The 19083-nt window shown below is 38.4% G+C and overlaps 1 protein-coding gene across 8 annotated transcripts in view; it reads left to right on the top strand.

The window, feature by feature from the left end:
• Nucleotides 1-19083, top strand: part of DENND1A (DENN domain containing 1A) — a 355075-nt gene that overhangs the window by 237807 nt on the left and 98185 nt on the right. For all 8 annotated transcript variants that reach the window (XM_054007237.1, XM_054007241.1, XM_054007239.1 and 5 more), the window contains one exon: nucleotides 2141-2266. In XM_054007237.1, coding sequence (XP_053863212.1) covers nucleotides 2141-2266 — 126 coding nt within the window. The remainder of the gene's footprint in view (nucleotides 1-2140; nucleotides 2267-19083) is intronic.

Genomic DNA, 19083 nt, shown 5'->3' on the forward strand with positions numbered 1-19083 from the left:
CCACACCTAAGCCATTCATTTTAGATGACAAATCCTAAGGAGCTTTCTCAGATTGAGATGTTAATAGGGAGGAGGTTTTGGAGTAAATTGATAAATTAAACAGTAGTACATCACCAGGAATATGATATTCATTCAAAAGTTCTGAAGGAACTCAAATATGAAATTCCGGAATTATTGACTGTGGTATGTAATGTGTTGCTTACATCAGCTTCTGTACAAGATGACTGGAGGGTAGCTAATGTAACATCTATTTTAAAAAAGGCTTCAGAGGTGATCTGGCAATTACAGGATGGTAAGGCTAACTTCAGTCCCAGCAGATTGGTTAGTAAAAAAACAAAATTATCAGACACATAGATAAAAACGTTGTGTCGGGGAAGAGTCAACACAGCGTTTGTAAAGGGAAATCGTGCCTCACCAATCTATTAGAATTCTTTGAAGGAATCAACAAGCATGTGGACCAGGGTGATTCAGTTGGTATAGTGTACTTGGACTTTCAGAAAGCCTTTGACAAGGTCCCTCATCAAGGGCTCTTAAGCAAACTAAGCAGCTATGGGAGAAGGGGAAAGGTCTTGTCATGAATCAGTAACTGGTTAAAAGATAGGAAACAAAGGGTAGGAATAAATCGTCAGTTTTCACAACGGAGAAAGGTAAATAGTAGATGTGTACTAGGATCTGTACTAGGACGAGTGCTGTTCAACATATTCATAAATGATCTGGAAAAAGGGGTGAGCAGAGAGGTGTCAAAGTTTGCAGATGATACAAAATTACACAAGATAGTTCAGTCCAAAGCTGGCTACAAAGAATTACAACGGGATCTCTCTAGATTGAGTGACAAAATGGCAGATTAAATTCAGTGTTGAAAAGTGCAAAATAATGTACATGGGGAAAAAATGATCCCAGGTAGACATACAGAATGATGAGGTCTAAATTAGCGGCTACCACTCAAGAAAGAGATGTTGGAGTCATCATAGATAGTTCTCTGAAAACATCCGCTCAATTTGCAGCAGCAGTCAAAAAGGCTTACCAAATGTTAGGAACCATTAGGAAAGGGATAGATAATAAACCAGAATATATCATAATGCCACTATACAAATCCATGGTACACCCACACCTTGAAAATTGCATGCAGTTCTGGTCATCTCATCTTGAAAAAGATATATTAGAATTTGAAAAGGTGCAGAGAAGGACAACCAAAATGATTGGGGGTATGGAACAGCTTCCAAATGAGGAGAGATTAAAAAGACGGGGTGGGAATGTTCAGCTTAGAAAAGAGATTAGCATATCACCCATTAGCTGAATTCTTTAAAATCAAGAATGATATGGAGAAAGTTAATAGGGAAGTGTCTATCCCTTCCCAGAACACAAGAACTAGGGTCACCCAGTGACATTAACAGGCAGCGATTTTAAAACTGAACAAAAGAAGTATTTCTTCACACAATGCACAGTCAACATTTGGAACTTGTTGCCATGGGATGTTGTGAAGGCCAAAGTACAAGTGGGTTCAAAAAAGAATGAGACAAATTCATGGAGAATAGGTCCATTAATGGCTATTAGCCAAGGTGCACAAGGATGCAACTCAATGCTCAAGATGTCCCTAAACCTATAGCTGCCAGAGGCAGGGACTGGGCAACAGGATGAATCACCTGATAAGTTTCCCTTTTCTGTTGTTTACCTCTGAAGCATCTGTCACTGGCTGCTGTCAGAGACAGGATACTGGTCTCAATGGGCCATTGGTCTGAACCAGTATGACTGTTCTTATATGCTGAAACTAAGGGAATGAAGTTCATTGGTGGGTCCTGAGGGGGAATATGTGCAACTGTACAGACTGCCTCGAAAGAACACCAAAATCCTTATAGCTTTAAACATTTAACAATAGATGAAAATAAGGCAGGCTTTAAAAAACATGTCCTTATCTTCCTGCAGTCCTGCCTGCAGGCTTCCAAGCAGAATGTAATCATCTGCTAGTGGGCCAAAACAAGTAGCTGAAAATGGAAAACTCCAGGGTTGTACTTGGTGTCATTCTTCCTCACAAGTGCAGCGGATGCTGGGACACTTTGTGAAACTTCTTTGGCTAGTTCCCAGTTCAGTAAGTTATTTGTTTATGCTATGAGGATGATCTAGAACTGTTGTGTACTTACAGGTTTCTGCACTCAAGAACAGATTAAAGAAAGTCTCCACAACAACTGGGGATGGTGTGGCAAGAGCATTCCTAAAAGCCCAGGCCTCTTTCTTTGGAAGCTACAGAAATGCACTGAAAATTGAACCCGTAAGTAGGACATCAATATGTTAACACAAATGCAGATGTGTAGCCGTGTTGGAAATTGTCCAAGAGCTGTTTGTATGCAAAAGGAATGGAGTGGTGAATAATACTAAGGATACTATCAGAGCTGTCAAGCGATTAAAAAAATTAATTGTGATTAATTGCACTGTTAATAATAGAATACCATTTATTTAAATACTTTTGGATGTTTTCTACATTTTCAAATGTATTGATTTCAATTACAACACAATAAAAAGTGTTCAGTGTTCACTTTATTTTTTATTACAAATATTTGCATTGTAAAAAACAAAAGAAATAATATTTTTCAATTCACCTAATACAAATACTGTAGTGCAGTCTCTTTATCATGAAAGTTGAACTTACAAACGTAGAATTATGTAAAAAAAAAAAAAAAAAAACTGCATTCAAAAACAAAACAAGTCCACTCAGTCTTACTTCTTGTTCAGCCAATCACTCAGACACACAAGTTTGTTTACATTTGCAGGAGATAATGCTGCCCGCTTCTTGTTCACAATGTCACCTGAAAGGGAGAACAGGCATTCGGATGGCACTTTTGTAGCCGGTGTCACCAGATATTTACAAGCCAGATGCGCTAAAGATTCATCTGTCCCTTCATGCTGCAACCACTATTCCAGAGGACATGAATCCACGCTGATGACAGGTTCTGCTCGATAATGATCCAAAGCATGTTCATTTTCATCATCTGAGTCAGATGCCCCTTGCAGAAGGTTGATTTTCTTTTTTGGTGGTTCGGGTTCTGTAGTTTCTACATTAGAGTGTTGCTCTTTTAAGACTTTTAAAAGCATGCCCACACCTCGTCCCTCTCAGATTTTGGAAGGCACTTCAGATTCTTAAACCTTGAGTTGAGTTCTGTAACTATATTTAAACATCTCACATTGGTACCTTCTTTGAGTTTTGTCAAATCTGCAAGTGACAATATTCTTAAAATGAACAACATGTGCTGGGTCATCATCCGAGACTGCTATAACTTGAAATATATGGCAGAATGCAGGTAAAACAGAGCAGGAGACATACAGGTCTCCCCCAAGGAGTTCCTTCACTAAGTAATTAACACTTTTTTTTTTTTTTTAAACGAGCATCATCAGCATGGAAGCATGTCCTCTGGAATGGTGGTTGAAGCATGAAGGGATATATGAATCTTTAGCGCATCTGGCATGTAAATATCTTGTGACGCCGGCTACAAAAGTGCCATCCGAATGCCTGTGCTCCCTTTCAGGTGACATTGTAAACAAGAAGCAGGCAGCATTATCTCCTGCAAATGTAAACAAACTTGTGTGTCTGAGCAATTGGCTGAACAAGAAGTAGGACTGAGTGGACTTGTAGGCTCTAAAGTTTTACATTGTTTTGTTTTTGAGTTCAGTTATGTAACAAAAAAAATCTACATTTGTAAGTTGCACTTTCACAATAAAGAGCTTGCACTACAGTACTTGTGTGAGGTGAATTGAAAAATACTATTTCTTTTGTTTATCATTTTTACAGTGCAAATATTTGTAATAAAAATAATAAAGTGAGCACTGTGCACTTTGTATTCTGTGTTGTAATTTAAATCAATATATTTAAAAATGTAGAAAAACATCCAAAAATATTGAATACATTCAATTGATATTCTATTGTTTAACAGTGCGATTAAAATTGTGATTAATCATGGTTAATTTTTTTAATCACAATTAATTTTTTGTGTTAATCGCATGAGTTAACTCCAATTAATTGAGAGCCCTAATTATAAGGCTTTTATGTAAATCAATATTGCAAACTCAGCTGGAATGCTGCATGTAATATTGGTTACTGAATCTCAGAAAGGAGATTGTAGAAATAGAAGGGTTCACCAAAGAGGAATGAGAGATAAAGGGCCTGGAAGAACTCTTGTATAAAGAGAGATTGAAAAGAATAGGATTATTTACTTTAGAAAGGAGATGATTCAGAGGGGACACGATAGAAGTATGTCAAATAATAAATGGTGTGGAAAAGGTAGATTAGGAACCTCTGTTCACCCCGTCTCCTAACACAAAAATAAGGGGATATTCATTGAAATTTAAAAGGTGGAAAATTTAAAACAAATAAAAAGAAATACTTTTTCACACCACATATACTTATACTGTGGAACTCAGTGCCATAGGAAGGCATTGAGAGCAAGAATTTAGCAAAATTCAAAAGGAGATTTGATATTTATATGGATAGCGACAATAGCCAGAGTCGTTATATTTAATAACAAAAAAGTTTTGAAGAGATAATAATCCTAATACTTCAGGGATTAAGCCAATGTCTAACTATTATAGACCAGGAGGAGACCTATGTGAGGGCTGATTATCCCACATCTACCTACTGTGGAGTTCTTGTACTGTCTTCTGAAGCATTTGGCAATGACTACAGTCAGAGACACTTTACTGGACTAGATTGACCTCAGTTCTGATCCAGTCTGGCAATACCTCTATTCCCATGTAAGGGTTTTATGAAGCTCTTGTCATGGTGATTGGCCTCCCCTGAGGACACAGAATATTTTTGTAGTCCTATTGGCCTATGACAGATAGGGACTGTGTAGATGATATTATGAACAAGTTAGCTATAATGCACAAGGTTTGAGCCAGAAGGCACATAGAGGATGGAAGGGGCTAATAGCTTAATGATCTGTAGAATATCTCTAACTGTCTTAGTGAGAGTCCTGTTCCCTTCCTCAAAACAGAGGAGACTACCACACAGGTAAATTAAAGCAAAATGTGGGGATATTTTTAACCCGATGTTCAGGCACTCATTAAGGCCACTGCAGTTTAGACTAATGGGAGGTGCACAAGAAAATCCCCACTGAGTGGAGAATGTACCTTTTGCCGTAATGCTTTCATCCATGATTGTTTTTCCTTGAGCATTCAAGGATCAGAATGGAGAATTGGTGGCTGCAGTGAGGAGCAGGAATAATATAGGGAGAGGCTGAGTTGGAGTAATGGGGGATGGATGGGTTAGTGATGACTCAAGAAAGGGTGCTGTCTTCTGCATTCTGTCTTTAGGGATGAATACAGGATTCTGGTATGCAGGCATGTAAACACATTTCACACACACTGTATTAGAACAAAAGACAGAATTTGGGCTACAGATGTTGTTTTTTGATTTCCTTATATTTTCCCTGTCCCCTTCATTACTGCACTTAATATTTTGCATACTATGAATTATTTGTGGATTTCATAAAGCTGCAGGGAAGGAAATAGTTTGATCAGATTTTTAAATGGTCCTATCCAACATCTTCAATGAATGAGCATCATTCCACTCCGACATATTCACTGTTCAAAAATAACACTATTGAATTCAGCAGAGCTGAGTCAGTTGCTCCTATTCTGATAGCAAGGATATATGCATGCATTTATATGTGTATAAATATAATGCATTTGATCTATCTGTGTATGGCTCACAAAAGTATCAAGTGTGAATGTTATGCTTTTAAAGTACCAAATATGAACTAACAGGGGCTACTTTAATTCCCATCCATATAATTAACAAAAGTGAAAGCAGCAAGGCAGCCTGGCTGTAAGCCTCCTTTATCCATGTCAAGCAGACACCGACTTCCCCTCATTCGTTTAGGCCTTTCTTGCTCTCTGACACTCCTCCCACTAGTTGCCAGGCAACTCTAGGAGTATTGGTGTGCGTGCTGCTTGGATATGTGTGAGGGATTAACTAGTTAAGGTTGGGGTTTTTATGAAGAAGAATAAAATTTTAAATTGCTTTACTGGGAATAACATCTGGTATTTTGAAGGCTGAACATTACAGATGAGATATCAAAATTGGTTGATGATGACACACACCTTTGAATCTACAATTCCCCCTTTTAGGGAGAGCTAATCTGAACAAGTAAAAAGCCTCATTTGGTTTGCACATTATTCCCACAAACAGAAACTCTAAACATAATTGAAAAGTCCCATTGTACAAATCTGTCTTAAAACCCCTATTTTATAGGAGATTCTTAGTCTGATCTCAAAGATCAGGGAATATGAAGGAACAGCAATTTCTAAGTCCTTATATGCGTGATCTCATAACAATATAACATTTTTGATGATGTAACAACGATGTTCTATGAAAACAGAGCAGCTTTGTATACTAGAACCACCTCGATGGAGTTGGCTAGAATGCTATGTTCAGACCCCACACTTTTCAAACTGTCTTAATGGACTGGTAATTAAAGCATAGGTCTAGGAGTCAGGTGACCTGGATTCTGTTACCAGTTCCGCCAAGGACTTCCTGCATATTCTTGGCCCAATCATACAATCCATGAATACCTCAGGGTTTCTTCTGTAAAATACTGATAACTTATCTACTTCAGTGTAGAGGGATGGTTTTGAAGGGTGCAATGCATTGGGAATTAGTTCAAATTCTATTGGGGAAAAACTTTAAATTTTGTCTGATGCATAGTGAATGTCAGAGTGCAGAACATAGTTCCAGACTGATCACCCATACAGTCAAACTGTGAATAGATTGACACCTCAGCTTGAACCATTATGGGCCAAATCTCTGTTTATAAGAGCACAAGCATAAGTAAGGGTACGTCTACCCTTACCTCCGGGTCCGGCGGCAGGTAATCGATATTCTGGGATTGATTTATCGCGTCTGGTCTAGATGCGATAAATCGATCCCAGATCGATCCCGGAAGTGCTCGCCGTCGACGCCGGTACTCCAGCTCGGCGAGAGGAGTACGCGGCATCGACGGGGGAGCCTCCCTGCTGCATCTGGACCCGCGGTAAGTTCAGACTAAGGTATTTCAAATTCAGCTACGTTATTAACGTAGCTGAATTTGCGTACCTTAGTCCGAAGTGGGGGGTTAGTGTGGACCAGGCCTAAGAAACAAGCAAGGGGATGCAGGAGAGTTGCCAGTCAGCTTTAGGAAATTCTCCTTTGTCAACATCTTGGTCACCTCTCAGCCTATTTCATTCAGTCAGACATCATCCATGTGGTCAAACAGTATTCAGCGTGAGGAGAAATGTTCCCTCATGATGGAGGATTGAACAGGTCTGGTCAAGGCAGAAGCTCACTTTCTTGTGCTGCACTGCTGAGACATCTTCAGCTGCTGAATCTCATTCTGGTTTGGCAGGAGTCCAACAGAGGTTTGTGGACTGGAAGAACCCTACAACTGAAAAAGCTCTTCATGGCAACATTTTCCAAATGATGAAGGTTTTAGTTTTAATTCACATTTGCTATAGTTAACTTTCAAAACTATGTCACTGAATTTAACAGGGTCAAATTAAATTGTTCTGGGTGTTTTGAAATGAATTGAAAAACAAATGGAAGAAGCAGCTTTAGGCAAAGGCCTTCTAAGAGGACGAGTAATATTTTCAGATATTTCAACCTGGTCTGCCTTTGATACTGTCTTTTCTAACATTATTTCACTCTTCAGCATGTCAGTATAAACGTGCACCTAGGCAATATTGGACGTGATCTGTGGAGATCCCACCTCTTACAGAATCACAGTATACAGTGAACAATGAGTGCTAAATAGGAAAATAATTGCCAGGAAAGCGCTGCTCTTAATTTTGGGGAGTGCTAATTTTATAAGACGGTTTACTGACGTAAACTAGCGCATGTGGTGTGTACAGACTTTTGGGGGCAAGCAAAGTGGGATCATGCTGCTAGATCATTACTTTTTTATTTTTTCTTTGTGGCCCAAAATTTGTCAAAAGATGGACTCCCAAACACTTGATATATTTAGGAAACATGTTAATTCGGGATGACTAGAAAATAAGAATTCCGTTTTGCAAAAGAAATAATAATAATAATAAAAAAAATTGGGGGGGAGGGTTGAAATTTGTTTTTGATACACCTCGGAATGAAAATGAGACCTTTCAAAAATTTTCACGGAAAAGGACAAGAGACCCATCCCGGAATAGCGAATAGCTCAGAGATTAGGGCACCTCATTTAGGATACAGAAGACCTAGGTTCAAGTCCCTGTTCTGCCTGATTCTGACTCAGTCACTCTCTTTCTCTCTTTGGCCCAATGACTATTTAAAGTATGTATACAAAGTGGAACAATTCCAGAGGAGAGAAAGAGAGAGACTGACAATAGCCACCAGTGTTTAGGGATGTTGGAGACCCAAATTCAAATCCCTAGTTTGCCTGATTTGAAGCAGGGGCTGGAACCTGGGTCTTACACATCCCTAACTATTGAATTACTAGCTTTTCGTGTGTGTGTGTGTGTGTGTGTGTGTGTGTGTGTCTCTCTCACACACACACTCTCTCTCTCTCTCTCTCTCCACCCCCCCCTTCAGAAATTCCATCTTGTACCTGAGAACCCCTTCCAATTAAATTTTTCTGCAAAACATTTCAGTGTCGACACACAGCATTTGTTGGGGAAAAAATTCCCAACCAGCTCTAATGTTATCTGATCTTTTATTACATGGAGCCTCTCATCCTAAAGGTTATGAGGTTACATACTAGACATATAAGACAATACTTTGACCAGCAGTTAGTTGTGATGTTAAGCTATCCACTGTCTTTAGTAATCTAGAGCTTTTGAATTAGGAAGTATTTCTAGATTGTAGAATCTACAACACTACATTTAAGCACAAAGACTAATGTAGTAAAATTACTGATGCATTCACTGCCCACTGAGTTTTTCTGTAACAGTTCAATGTCAAATCTTAAACCATGGAAGAATTTGTCACATATGGTGTATATACTGTTCTCCGCTTCTCTGTTAAATAAAGTACATAAAGAGGCAACGTATTTATCTTTATTGAGGTAAGATTTTACCCTTAGATATATTACCTACAGTTTTAAAAGACATCTACCTTTCTGACATCACAGATGCCTCCTATTGTTAACCTGAATGATTATGTTGAATTTTTGTGATTATTAATTCTTTACATCTTTTAAGAAGAGATGAATTCATGATCATCTTTCAAATACTAAAGCCCGAAAATTGGGTCATCCTCAAAAGAAATAAATATAATATTTTGTTAAATATTTATAGCTACGTACATGTTGGTAATTGTAGAGAAAGACAGAGTCAAGACTTTCAAGTTTGTCTCATCAAAAATGTTAACTATGCTCTTTCCTGGAGTGACACCTAGTGGTTAGAGCTAGCATTTCCTCACTTTTCTTTCTCCTACATAGTTAATATTCATATTCTCTTATTAAGAAACAAATGTAATAACACCTATGATAGAGATCAGCGTACTAGACAAATTCCATGAAAAGGAGTAATATTTAGGGCACAGTATAATAGAATGTATAGGTTAAAAAATTGTATCTTGCAGAACAGCCTACTTTAAACTACAGGTGAGTGCTTGCACGTTAGAGGCATGTCACTTTATCTGAATATCTGACTCGTCTACTGAGTTTGACATGCCATCTTCTCAAAGGACTGGCATTGCTATCTCTTTTGTTTCCATTGGGGCAGGTATGGATTTTCAATTCTTTGCTGTCTGCCTTGGGGTTAATCCCAGCACAAGTCAGTGTCTGCCATGTTCCAAAGACTTTACCCCTGTAGGATGGTGGCAGTAGCTGATGAGCTTACATGAAAAGATACCTGTGCTACCTCTCTTTTGTCCACATTTGTATTTCCTGAATTCTTCCATTAGAATCATACCCGCGGACTAGAATATTTTCTATTTGATAGAAGGGTAGATAGAGGATCTTGTTTACCTGTATTTTGTTTACTAGGCCACATTAGTAATCTGGGCAAATATTTCTCCTTTTACATCTTGGTTCTGATCAGTAATATTTCATTGGCATTAGTGTAACATGAGTTTAAACTTCCTCTGGACCCTTTTTCTCATGTGGTATCTTATACCTTTCATAGATAAACTGGGAAAAAAGACTTAATTTTCCAATCCTATTTAGACGCTGAAATCTAATTCTGAAGGACCCATTCTAAGTTTAGTGTCCTCTCTAGAATTTCCTTCTGAGTTTGCTATTATCATATGCAACCATATATATAAAAGTTGTCGTTTCTCAAAATGACACTCTGTATACTTGATATGATAGGTATATGAACTATGACATAAACTCTTAAATAGACCCTTTTTCTTCTGACATGGTGTTTGAGAACTCTGACTGGAGTGATGCTCTCTAATGTGCACTGAGAAAAGTATGGGTCTTGGTTTGCTATTTTTTAAGGAGCTGGCCTAGTTCACCAGAGATTTAGTAATCCTTTTGTCAGGGTGTTTAACTTCACATTCTTTGCAAAGTATTTTTTGCGTTCATTACTGTGTTGCTTTTCTCTTCTTTACAAAATCTGTTTAATCCTCCATTTTAAGAGGATTGTGAGGACCCTATATCCAGTTCTCGTAAGAAGGCAACTCTCTTCAGCTCAGTGGGTCTGTTGTGACATCTGTATGTGTTTTAATATCTGCCAGCGTATGGCATGTTGCCCCTCTACTTTCAGACACCCTCTATGGGGGTGTGAAATGACTAATATAGTTATTCTACTATCCTCGGTGAGGACTATATTACATCTCCTCATTGGCTCACATTGTTTTCTTAATAAGGTCTAATCAAGTCCTTTAGCATTCTGCCCTACTGCATAGTCTTCGTCTTTCTAGCTAGATCAGAGTGTTGTCATTACTTCATTCAGACCTCTGTCCTGCATATTGAGGCACCCCTGGTTACTCAGCAGGACTATACTGTTTCTTAATAAAAGGAATGGTTTGTAGTGGTTAGAAAAAAAATAACTTCAGGCTGCCCACAGATTATATATTTCATAGTCAAACAAAATGAAAAAGAGTTTGAGCCAAATATTGCCCTTCCATAACATTGTCGTCATCTTATTGAGAGGGACCTCTGGATTTGTAATCTGCTTTTAACTCTGGCACTGCATTGCATTCATTCTTTGTGACCCTATTTTTGTAGGCCCCGTACAAATCAAAACTGTTTTGTGTTGTCACTGCTGGCTCTGCAGCATCAGTGAAGCTACTATATTCTTCCCAGATCTGTGTCGGCATCAAACAATAGGTATTAAAGTGATAGGGGATATGTGTGTGTGTGTGTTGTTTTAAAGAGCCAATTGATGTTTTCTGTTCCATTCAAAACATATTGGAGAATGTTTTGCAAAGAAAACAGCAGCAATAAAATTAATAGGGAACAATATTACTGAAATTTTAAGATAATAATTAATAAAAATATAACTGGCATAGATAGTTACTTGTATCCCTACAGTGGTTCTGATCCTGTACAAGATTGCTGGTAATTTTAAATGATACAAGAGTTTATCACAGGTTTTCTGTATAACCTAGATATTTCAAGTTAAATAATAGTAAATAGATATCACATTGACAATTATTTGGTTATAACAAGTAAATGTCTTAATGAAATCTTAATTAGTTTCCTTTCTGTCCTCATTGTTGATTTATTTTACATTATACTGGTTTATCAGAATGAACAATAACTTGTTGTGTAATTGGTTCATTTATGAATGACTTAACAGTTCTGAATTGATTTGGATCGAATTTAGCTTAAATCATATCCAGATACATCCAGCTAAAACTAAATACCGAAATCTCAGTGGACAGAAGCAAATGTACCTTTCCACTTCCACACACATCATGCACTTTCCATGATGAAGTTAATTGGTAATTTACTAAGCCTGACAAGGAGGACTGAATGTTCAGGTTTATTTTTAACCCACCCACTGCATTTCTTAAAGATAGTGGGCAAATATTATTTGCCAGGTGCACTGAATGTCAGAGTCATTATTGTAACTCTAATACTTCAAAATTTGCTATGAAAATTATTAGATTTACAAAAATAGAAAATATATAAACAACCCCAAATAGCCATAACCTGTTAATATAAAGTAATTTGAAGACTGATAATATACTATAACTGACTTATGTAGTATATGTGTGCATGTAGAGGGAAAGGAGGAGGAGAGACCGTATACCTCATATCATGGGAAATATCTTTGTCTATCCACTAGAAATTACTGAGTTAGGAGCAAGGATCCAATTGGATCTCAACAATAAGTTCCAAATGTGAGCTACTTACTGTATTTACATCAGCTATGCATTTAAGAATTGACACATGAAAATATATCTTCCGTGCCACATCTCCGGTTGCAATGCAGTCAGCTCCTCTGTTGTCTTGCATTCTTTAATTGCTGTACTTGCTAAATTTGGTCCTCTTTTCCATTTACTTTTCTTTGCACAAAGAGCAGTTGTTATTTCTTTCTTCTTATCTTTATTGTACTAGTTGGGGAATGTTGGCTTAGAGCGGGATTCTAAATAAGAGGAGATGGGAGATATCATCCCTCGGCCTGCGCTGCTTCCCGCAGCCCCCATTGGCCTGGAGCGGCGAACCGCGGCCAGTGGGAGTTGCAATCGGCCGAACCTGTGGACACGGCAGGTAAACAAACCGCCCCGGCCCACCAGGGTGCTTTCACTGGTGAGCCGCGTGCCAAAGGTTGCTGATCCCTGTAGTAGTATATCAGTGTAAGGAAATATAAAAGAGAAAGTGGAATGTAATACTCCCATGATGAATATAAAACAAACTGAAGGGATTTCCATTATTGTACGTTCCACCATTTACTTTCTCTGAAAAACCATTGCTATCGGTTTGTAAGCTTATCCCTTCATCCTGTATTTATTGATAAAGGTGTTTCTGCTAATTGATGTGCATGACAGCAGTCTTGTTTCAGTCCCTTGGCTGTGAATTCTGCTTCAGAACCTGGGCTTCTAGATTAAAAGATCCATTTCATGGTACTGACACCTTGTGTTGATTGTGCTGCACTGACCGGATGTTGTTTGTGCATGCTCCATACAGTTAAATGCTTCCAAGTAAATCTATTCTGAACATTGACCTTGGAACTTGGTTCTGTCTTTCAAATCAAGAGCTTCAGATACCTTCAACTCGATGTAGGATTTGATTTTTAAGTAGAGAAGAAACCTTTATCAATTAAAATCCATCAAAGCTGCTTTCAAAAATTAAATATTGTAGCTTAAAAAGTCGACCATTTTTTTTTGTTGTCAGCAGACTCTTACTACAGAATCTTAAGTCTCATAGACATTATTATAAATTGTGATAGTAATAAAATGTGGCATAGCCATTGAATTGATAAGTTTCTCCTGGACAGAGAAGTCTGTTCTAGACTACCCCAAATGGCTTGTCATAGGCCTCCACTACCCCAGACTACTTGTTTAACAAGTGATTCATCTTTATAAGCTTTCTCCTTATGCAAACCCGTGGATGAGTTTTCTTTTGAGTAGGATGCTGTAGCCACATGCAGTAAAAGCAGTGTGGTTGCTCTGGTGCAGTATGTGTGCTGGTTAAGATTACTACTTTGTGGGGGGTGGGGTGGTATTATTCTTTACCCTTTAACAGTTTACAAGCTGGTCAGTTAAAGTCATATTTTGTTAACTTCTTTAGATTGCACTCTTCCACAGAAAATTGCACATCTTCTACAGATGGAGTAGGGAAGAGGAGAGCTCTGAGGTGTTTCCACCAACTTCCCCCATAGTGGTTTCAGCCCTAGAACCTTGGATCTGTGAGGTTCTAAGCACTTCCACCCTGGCAGAAGGGGCTCCCATTCCCTCTGCAGCTTTTGGACAGGATTTCCCCTTCTGCTGTCTGTGGCTGTCTCTGAGAAGTCCCATTAAAGGGGATTCCACAGCAGATGTAGAGATCCATTGGGCACTTAATACAGATCCGTATGGTAGTAGAATGTTCATCCAGATTCCCTGCAGAGTTGGTATGGGGCATAGAATGGATAGATGTAGACCACCTCCGCTCCCATGGATCCTTGGGCTTGCTGAGGGCTCTCACTGTGGCCTGGGTTTCAGCTATAGTCCTTTGGAGGTTAGCACACAATCTTCCTTTTCATTTGCTGGCACATCTCATTTTCATGAGGGTTACATTTGCAGATGTGAGCAGGGATTGATAATGTAGATTCTTGTTGTCTGTATTCAGTGTGTTACAGGTTGGCTTCCTGGTGAAGCATGTATATCTCCAATGCAGTTCCTAGTGTAGAAATTGTATAGTTTTTATCAGGAAGTTTCCTCTCAGAAGGAGTCATTATTAAAACCTGTTATGAACGTGTGTGGTTTTGAAAATATCTTGATTATTATCTTTCAGTTTCATTAGCATGGTCCAACTGATTTTAGTTATACATTTTAGTTCTTGTGAATAAAACTGAGAAAATGTCCTGTAATGTTAGGATGTATGTAGTATGGACAGTTGAGATGACTTGGTCAATTAAATCTGATTTACTGAGACTGTATTATGTAGTCAGAAAACTATAAATTTACTCCATAAGTCTTTTATACCCCCGCTGGTTTCATATTGGGCAACAGTAGGAAACTGGAGTAGTATGTCAAGATCGAATGTGGTGTTTGTGAAGCCATTGCACCACTCAGTGATTCTGCAGTTAGTTTTGTCCCTTAAAAATTTCTTCTGGAAGAAACAACATCTCTGTTTTACAGGAACTCAGTGTTGTTCAATGGAAATCACCCTTCAGAGAAGTAAATCTCGTACAAGAAAGGAGGGAGTTTTAAAGGGACAGTACTAGGAGGGTGGATTACATTTTGTTTTATGTGTTTGTACAGCATTTCACACAGTTAGGTGCTGGTTCATGTCTAGGTGATACCATAACACAAGAAGTAATAGTACATAGAAATTAATGTATTTTTGTTCGAGAAGGTGTTAAAGCAGCAATATGATGGCATGAAACAGGACCGAAATATTAGTGATTCTATAGCTGTCCCTTGTTCAAAATCTTTTCTTGACATCAATATCTACTAATCCATAGCCATTAGATCTAAGGAGGACAAAAATATGAAAAGAAAAAAATAGATTATGTAGCACAGAGCAAAGTGTCAAATAACAAATGAGCCAAAAGTGCAGCAGTGTGTTGGAAAATGTTTGTGAGTATACCAAAATGTGCACGTTACATACGGGTGCATGATTCTTCCTAAACAGGCTCTGCATCTCACACCTACTTTATGTACAACATGGTATTGCTGTTGCCATGGTGAGTTGTTTTTTAAGAAATTGAATAGAACAGTAAATAGTTGTTGCAAACTCCCTCTAATTGCTCCCCTACCAATTGACTGCCTACACAGCCACCTTTTTGATCGTTTTGTTTTTTCAAATATACATTTTTAATGTATGCATTGAATATGGTGTGTGTCCTTCCCTTTACACCAGATTCTTCTAGGGGTCTGGGCTCCTTTGACTGTGTTACGGAGACTTTGTCCATTTATGGAAAGAGCAGTGAAAAGAGGTTATCACTGTTTGTACTACATGTGTGCAAAACCCTTCATTAAAGAGAGCAATCCGACTGTGGGGAAAATGTGAATAAAGAGATCATCTAAACAAAAGCACTTTATTTTGCTAACAATCTGCATGCTCTTGTTTGGAGTTACTGTTTGGACATTTACAAGGAACTTTCTCCCACTCAGTACTTTTTTCCTGCTCAGTTTCTATAGTGTACTCCCAGTCCTCTGATTGTTTAAACAATCTCTTGCTATTTAATGATTGCAGAGCCCCAAATTCAGCATCATGACTTCACTGCCAAGTAGGAGGAGGCAAAGATGGATTTTGAGAGAGGGGAAACCCTATGTGATATTCATGGGAATTAAGATGAATTGGATTCCTGTGTACTCTAGGAACAAAACTTCTGCAATTTCCTCTAGTGTGAAGATCATTTAATGACACATGTAGTTTTTTAAGGCACTGTTTGCACATGCTCATTTTTAAGCCGCCTGTGTTCTTTTTAAGTATATAACATGTAATGAAAAATATTCAAGGAAAAAATTAACCGAGAGTTGAAATCACTGCAAGGAAGAGCTTCTTTGAATGTTGGGGAAACTATTTTTTTCTGATTAGTTCTTCGTATTTTCATTTCAGTAACTGATATTGTGTATTTTCTATCAAGACGTGGTCCCAAGCAGTCACATTATCCTGCCTTTGCTTTTGCTGTTTTTAAATTTATAAAGATGGCTGTTTTTTCTCACAAGCGCTTGCTCTAATACAGTTGTAAACAATATTTAATGAGAGTGATATTGATATCCATATGAATTAATGATATCCAGGAAAGGTATATTTTAGAATCTCTTCTTTTATATAACAGTTGTTAATTATCTTTTGAATGCAATAACTTTGTTGTTTCTCAAATGTTAGGTGAAAGAATATTGTTTTTTGCAACCTATACATTGTATTGGAAAAGAACAATGTCACTGGATTGAAAACTGGCTAAAACACCGTAAATGGGACAGTAATGAATGGACACTGAGATGGCCAATATGACTTTGGTCTGCATACACAAAGGCATCCTATCACAAATTATAGTCCCTCTCTGTATAATTCTCATGTAACTGGGCCGAGTTCATTTCTGGGCACTTTGCTACCAGACAAATACTAAATTGGAGGGAGTTCAAAGAAGAGCAAAAAAACCTAAATTAGTTTACAAGAATAGATCAATGGAACAAAATATTACTGTTTGGTTAAACAATGACTAATGCAGGGACAGAACTCTACAAATATTCTATTCATTCACTTCTCATGGAGGAAAATATTTAGTTTGGTAGTAGGGCTGGGATGGAAATGGAAAGGAAAAGTTTGTGGAAATTTGCTGTGAGTTGTGCTAGGAGGTAGAATCCCATCCAAGGGGAAGGATGGAAGTTGCATGATTAACAAGTAGACTGAACAAAGCACTAGTTAATCCATCTTGTCCAGAACAGTCCTGCACTGGGAGGTGGACTGGAAGGTGTAATAGGGCTTTTCCATCTCTAACTTTGTCTGATAAAAATTAGAGAAGCATAGCATGTAAGTGAGGGTCATGTACTTCAGGTCAGAGTCTGCACCGAAGGAAAGGAGTTGTGTACTGTGCATCTCAGAGGAGCACTACCAGGAAAGTAAACTAGAACACGATACTGTGACTTGAATGTTATTTCTGGGATGATGGTATTCACAGGACTAGCCTGAGACTACTAATGTGAGGAGCACTTTACCTGTTACCTACTGACACTTCAGTGTTCTGTTATTTTGGTTTGACATAACCCATGAGAATGCTAAAGTGAAGCGTCCTATATTCTACTGTATCCGTAATTTTGCAGCTTCAGTCATGGTAGTGTGCTCAGGCATCAGAGACTGGATGGAGTCACTGTCTTCTATGTAAGTGTAGAAGAAATAAAAGTTGCTTTATTCAAAAGTCTCTAAATCTACCCATTACCAGAAAGCTGTACAATGGCGAGTAGCACCGTAATATTTCAGCTTTACTACGGAAGGATTTATGTGTTCAACTAAGACAGTATTCTGCTGTGACGTCCTCACCTGCTTTTCTCTTTGTGCCTTTATGTATACTTGTGTTTTTGTTATTCCTCTGTTTCTTGTTTTGAGATTTTATTTTATTTGTGCATTTTGACATACTTGTAGCCTGCCTTTCCTCCCTATTATTTTACTTGTAATTGAGGGTGTGTAACCTCAGCAAGCAGTGAAGCAGTGTCCAAGGGCTGCCATGCAGGAAAAGTTGGAGGCATTTGCAGAACTAATAATGCGCAAGGGACTTGGAATAGAACAATAAAGCAGCATGTAAACAAACACAAGCATAAAATAATGTGACCAGCTGATATCTGCTTTTGTGTCAGGCATGTCAGTGATTGTATATTTATAAAAGCATCTGTGAATAAGTTTGTTTTGTATTTTACAAAGAGAGCAAGAGGAATTCTCTGAACTATTTTGGGGAAAAACATGCACACTCTGAAAGTGAGTTGCTATATGGAGGAACTAGTGGGTAGCAAGTGTTGTGACTAAATAAAAAAAAAATGCTAGGAGTGGTCCTGCTACTTAAGCTAGTAAACTGGACCTCAGTATAAGGTAAATTGGTTGAAACAATAATTAGAACTAGAATTATAATACAGCTAGTTGGGAAAAAATGTGAGGACAAACCAGCACAGCTTCTGCAAAAGTAAAGTGTCCCCTTGCAATCTGTTAGAAAAAGAGCCCAAAAAGCAAACAAGGTGTTAAGGGTTTGTACGAATGGGATAGAAAGTAATGATGGAAAGGTGGGGGAAATGATAGAAAAATGGTTAGAGGCATAGAAATTCTGTATGAGGAGAGACTGAAGAGGGACTTCTTAGTTCAGAGAAAATATGTCATAGAGGTGCATAAAAGAATTAATGGTATAAAGATGGCAGATTGGGCACGTCTATTTCTCTATGCTTGAAGGGCAACAAATTTAAAATTGTTTAAAGGAATTATTTTTAACATACATCATATAAATAACTTGTTGAATTCATTGTCTTCAGTGAATCCAAGAGGTTAGTAAGATTAAAGAGAGGATGAGACATTTACACGGATAATGAGATCACCCACTGTTTCCATGAGAGAGGCCGGACTGGAGAGCTGGTGGAATGGAGTCACAGCTCACCTCAGAATCCTATTGTGATGTTTTCATTTTGGACCATGACTCAGCATCATCACTTGTTGATGCCGCAACAGTGGTGTTCACACAATCATCCACTCCACGTAACCCTACGGAAGAGAGGCCTGTCTGCTTGGGTTTTCATATTGTACTCATTCCCATGGTTTTAAAGTTTCCTGGAGATGGAGGGAATTTAAAGAGAATCCCCCAGCCTCAGGACTGGCCTTACCATGAGGCGAACTGAGGCTGCCGCCTCAGGTGCCAGACTGTGTGGGGGCGCCACTAGGACCCAGAGTGTAAAAAATTGTGTCTGCTGCTGGTGCATATGTATTCTCTCTGCTCTAGATGCACAGAGAGGGTGGAGTGCTATGCTGGAGGAAGGAGGGCACAAGAGACATAACAGGCAGGCAGGAGAAAAGGTGAGAGGGAATAACAGAAAGCAGCAGGAGCTGC

Source organism: Malaclemys terrapin, chromosome 17, assembly GCF_027887155.1.
Source record: "Malaclemys terrapin pileata isolate rMalTer1 chromosome 17, rMalTer1.hap1, whole genome shotgun sequence".
Classification (NCBI taxonomy): Eukaryota; Metazoa; Chordata; order Testudines; family Emydidae; genus Malaclemys; species Malaclemys terrapin.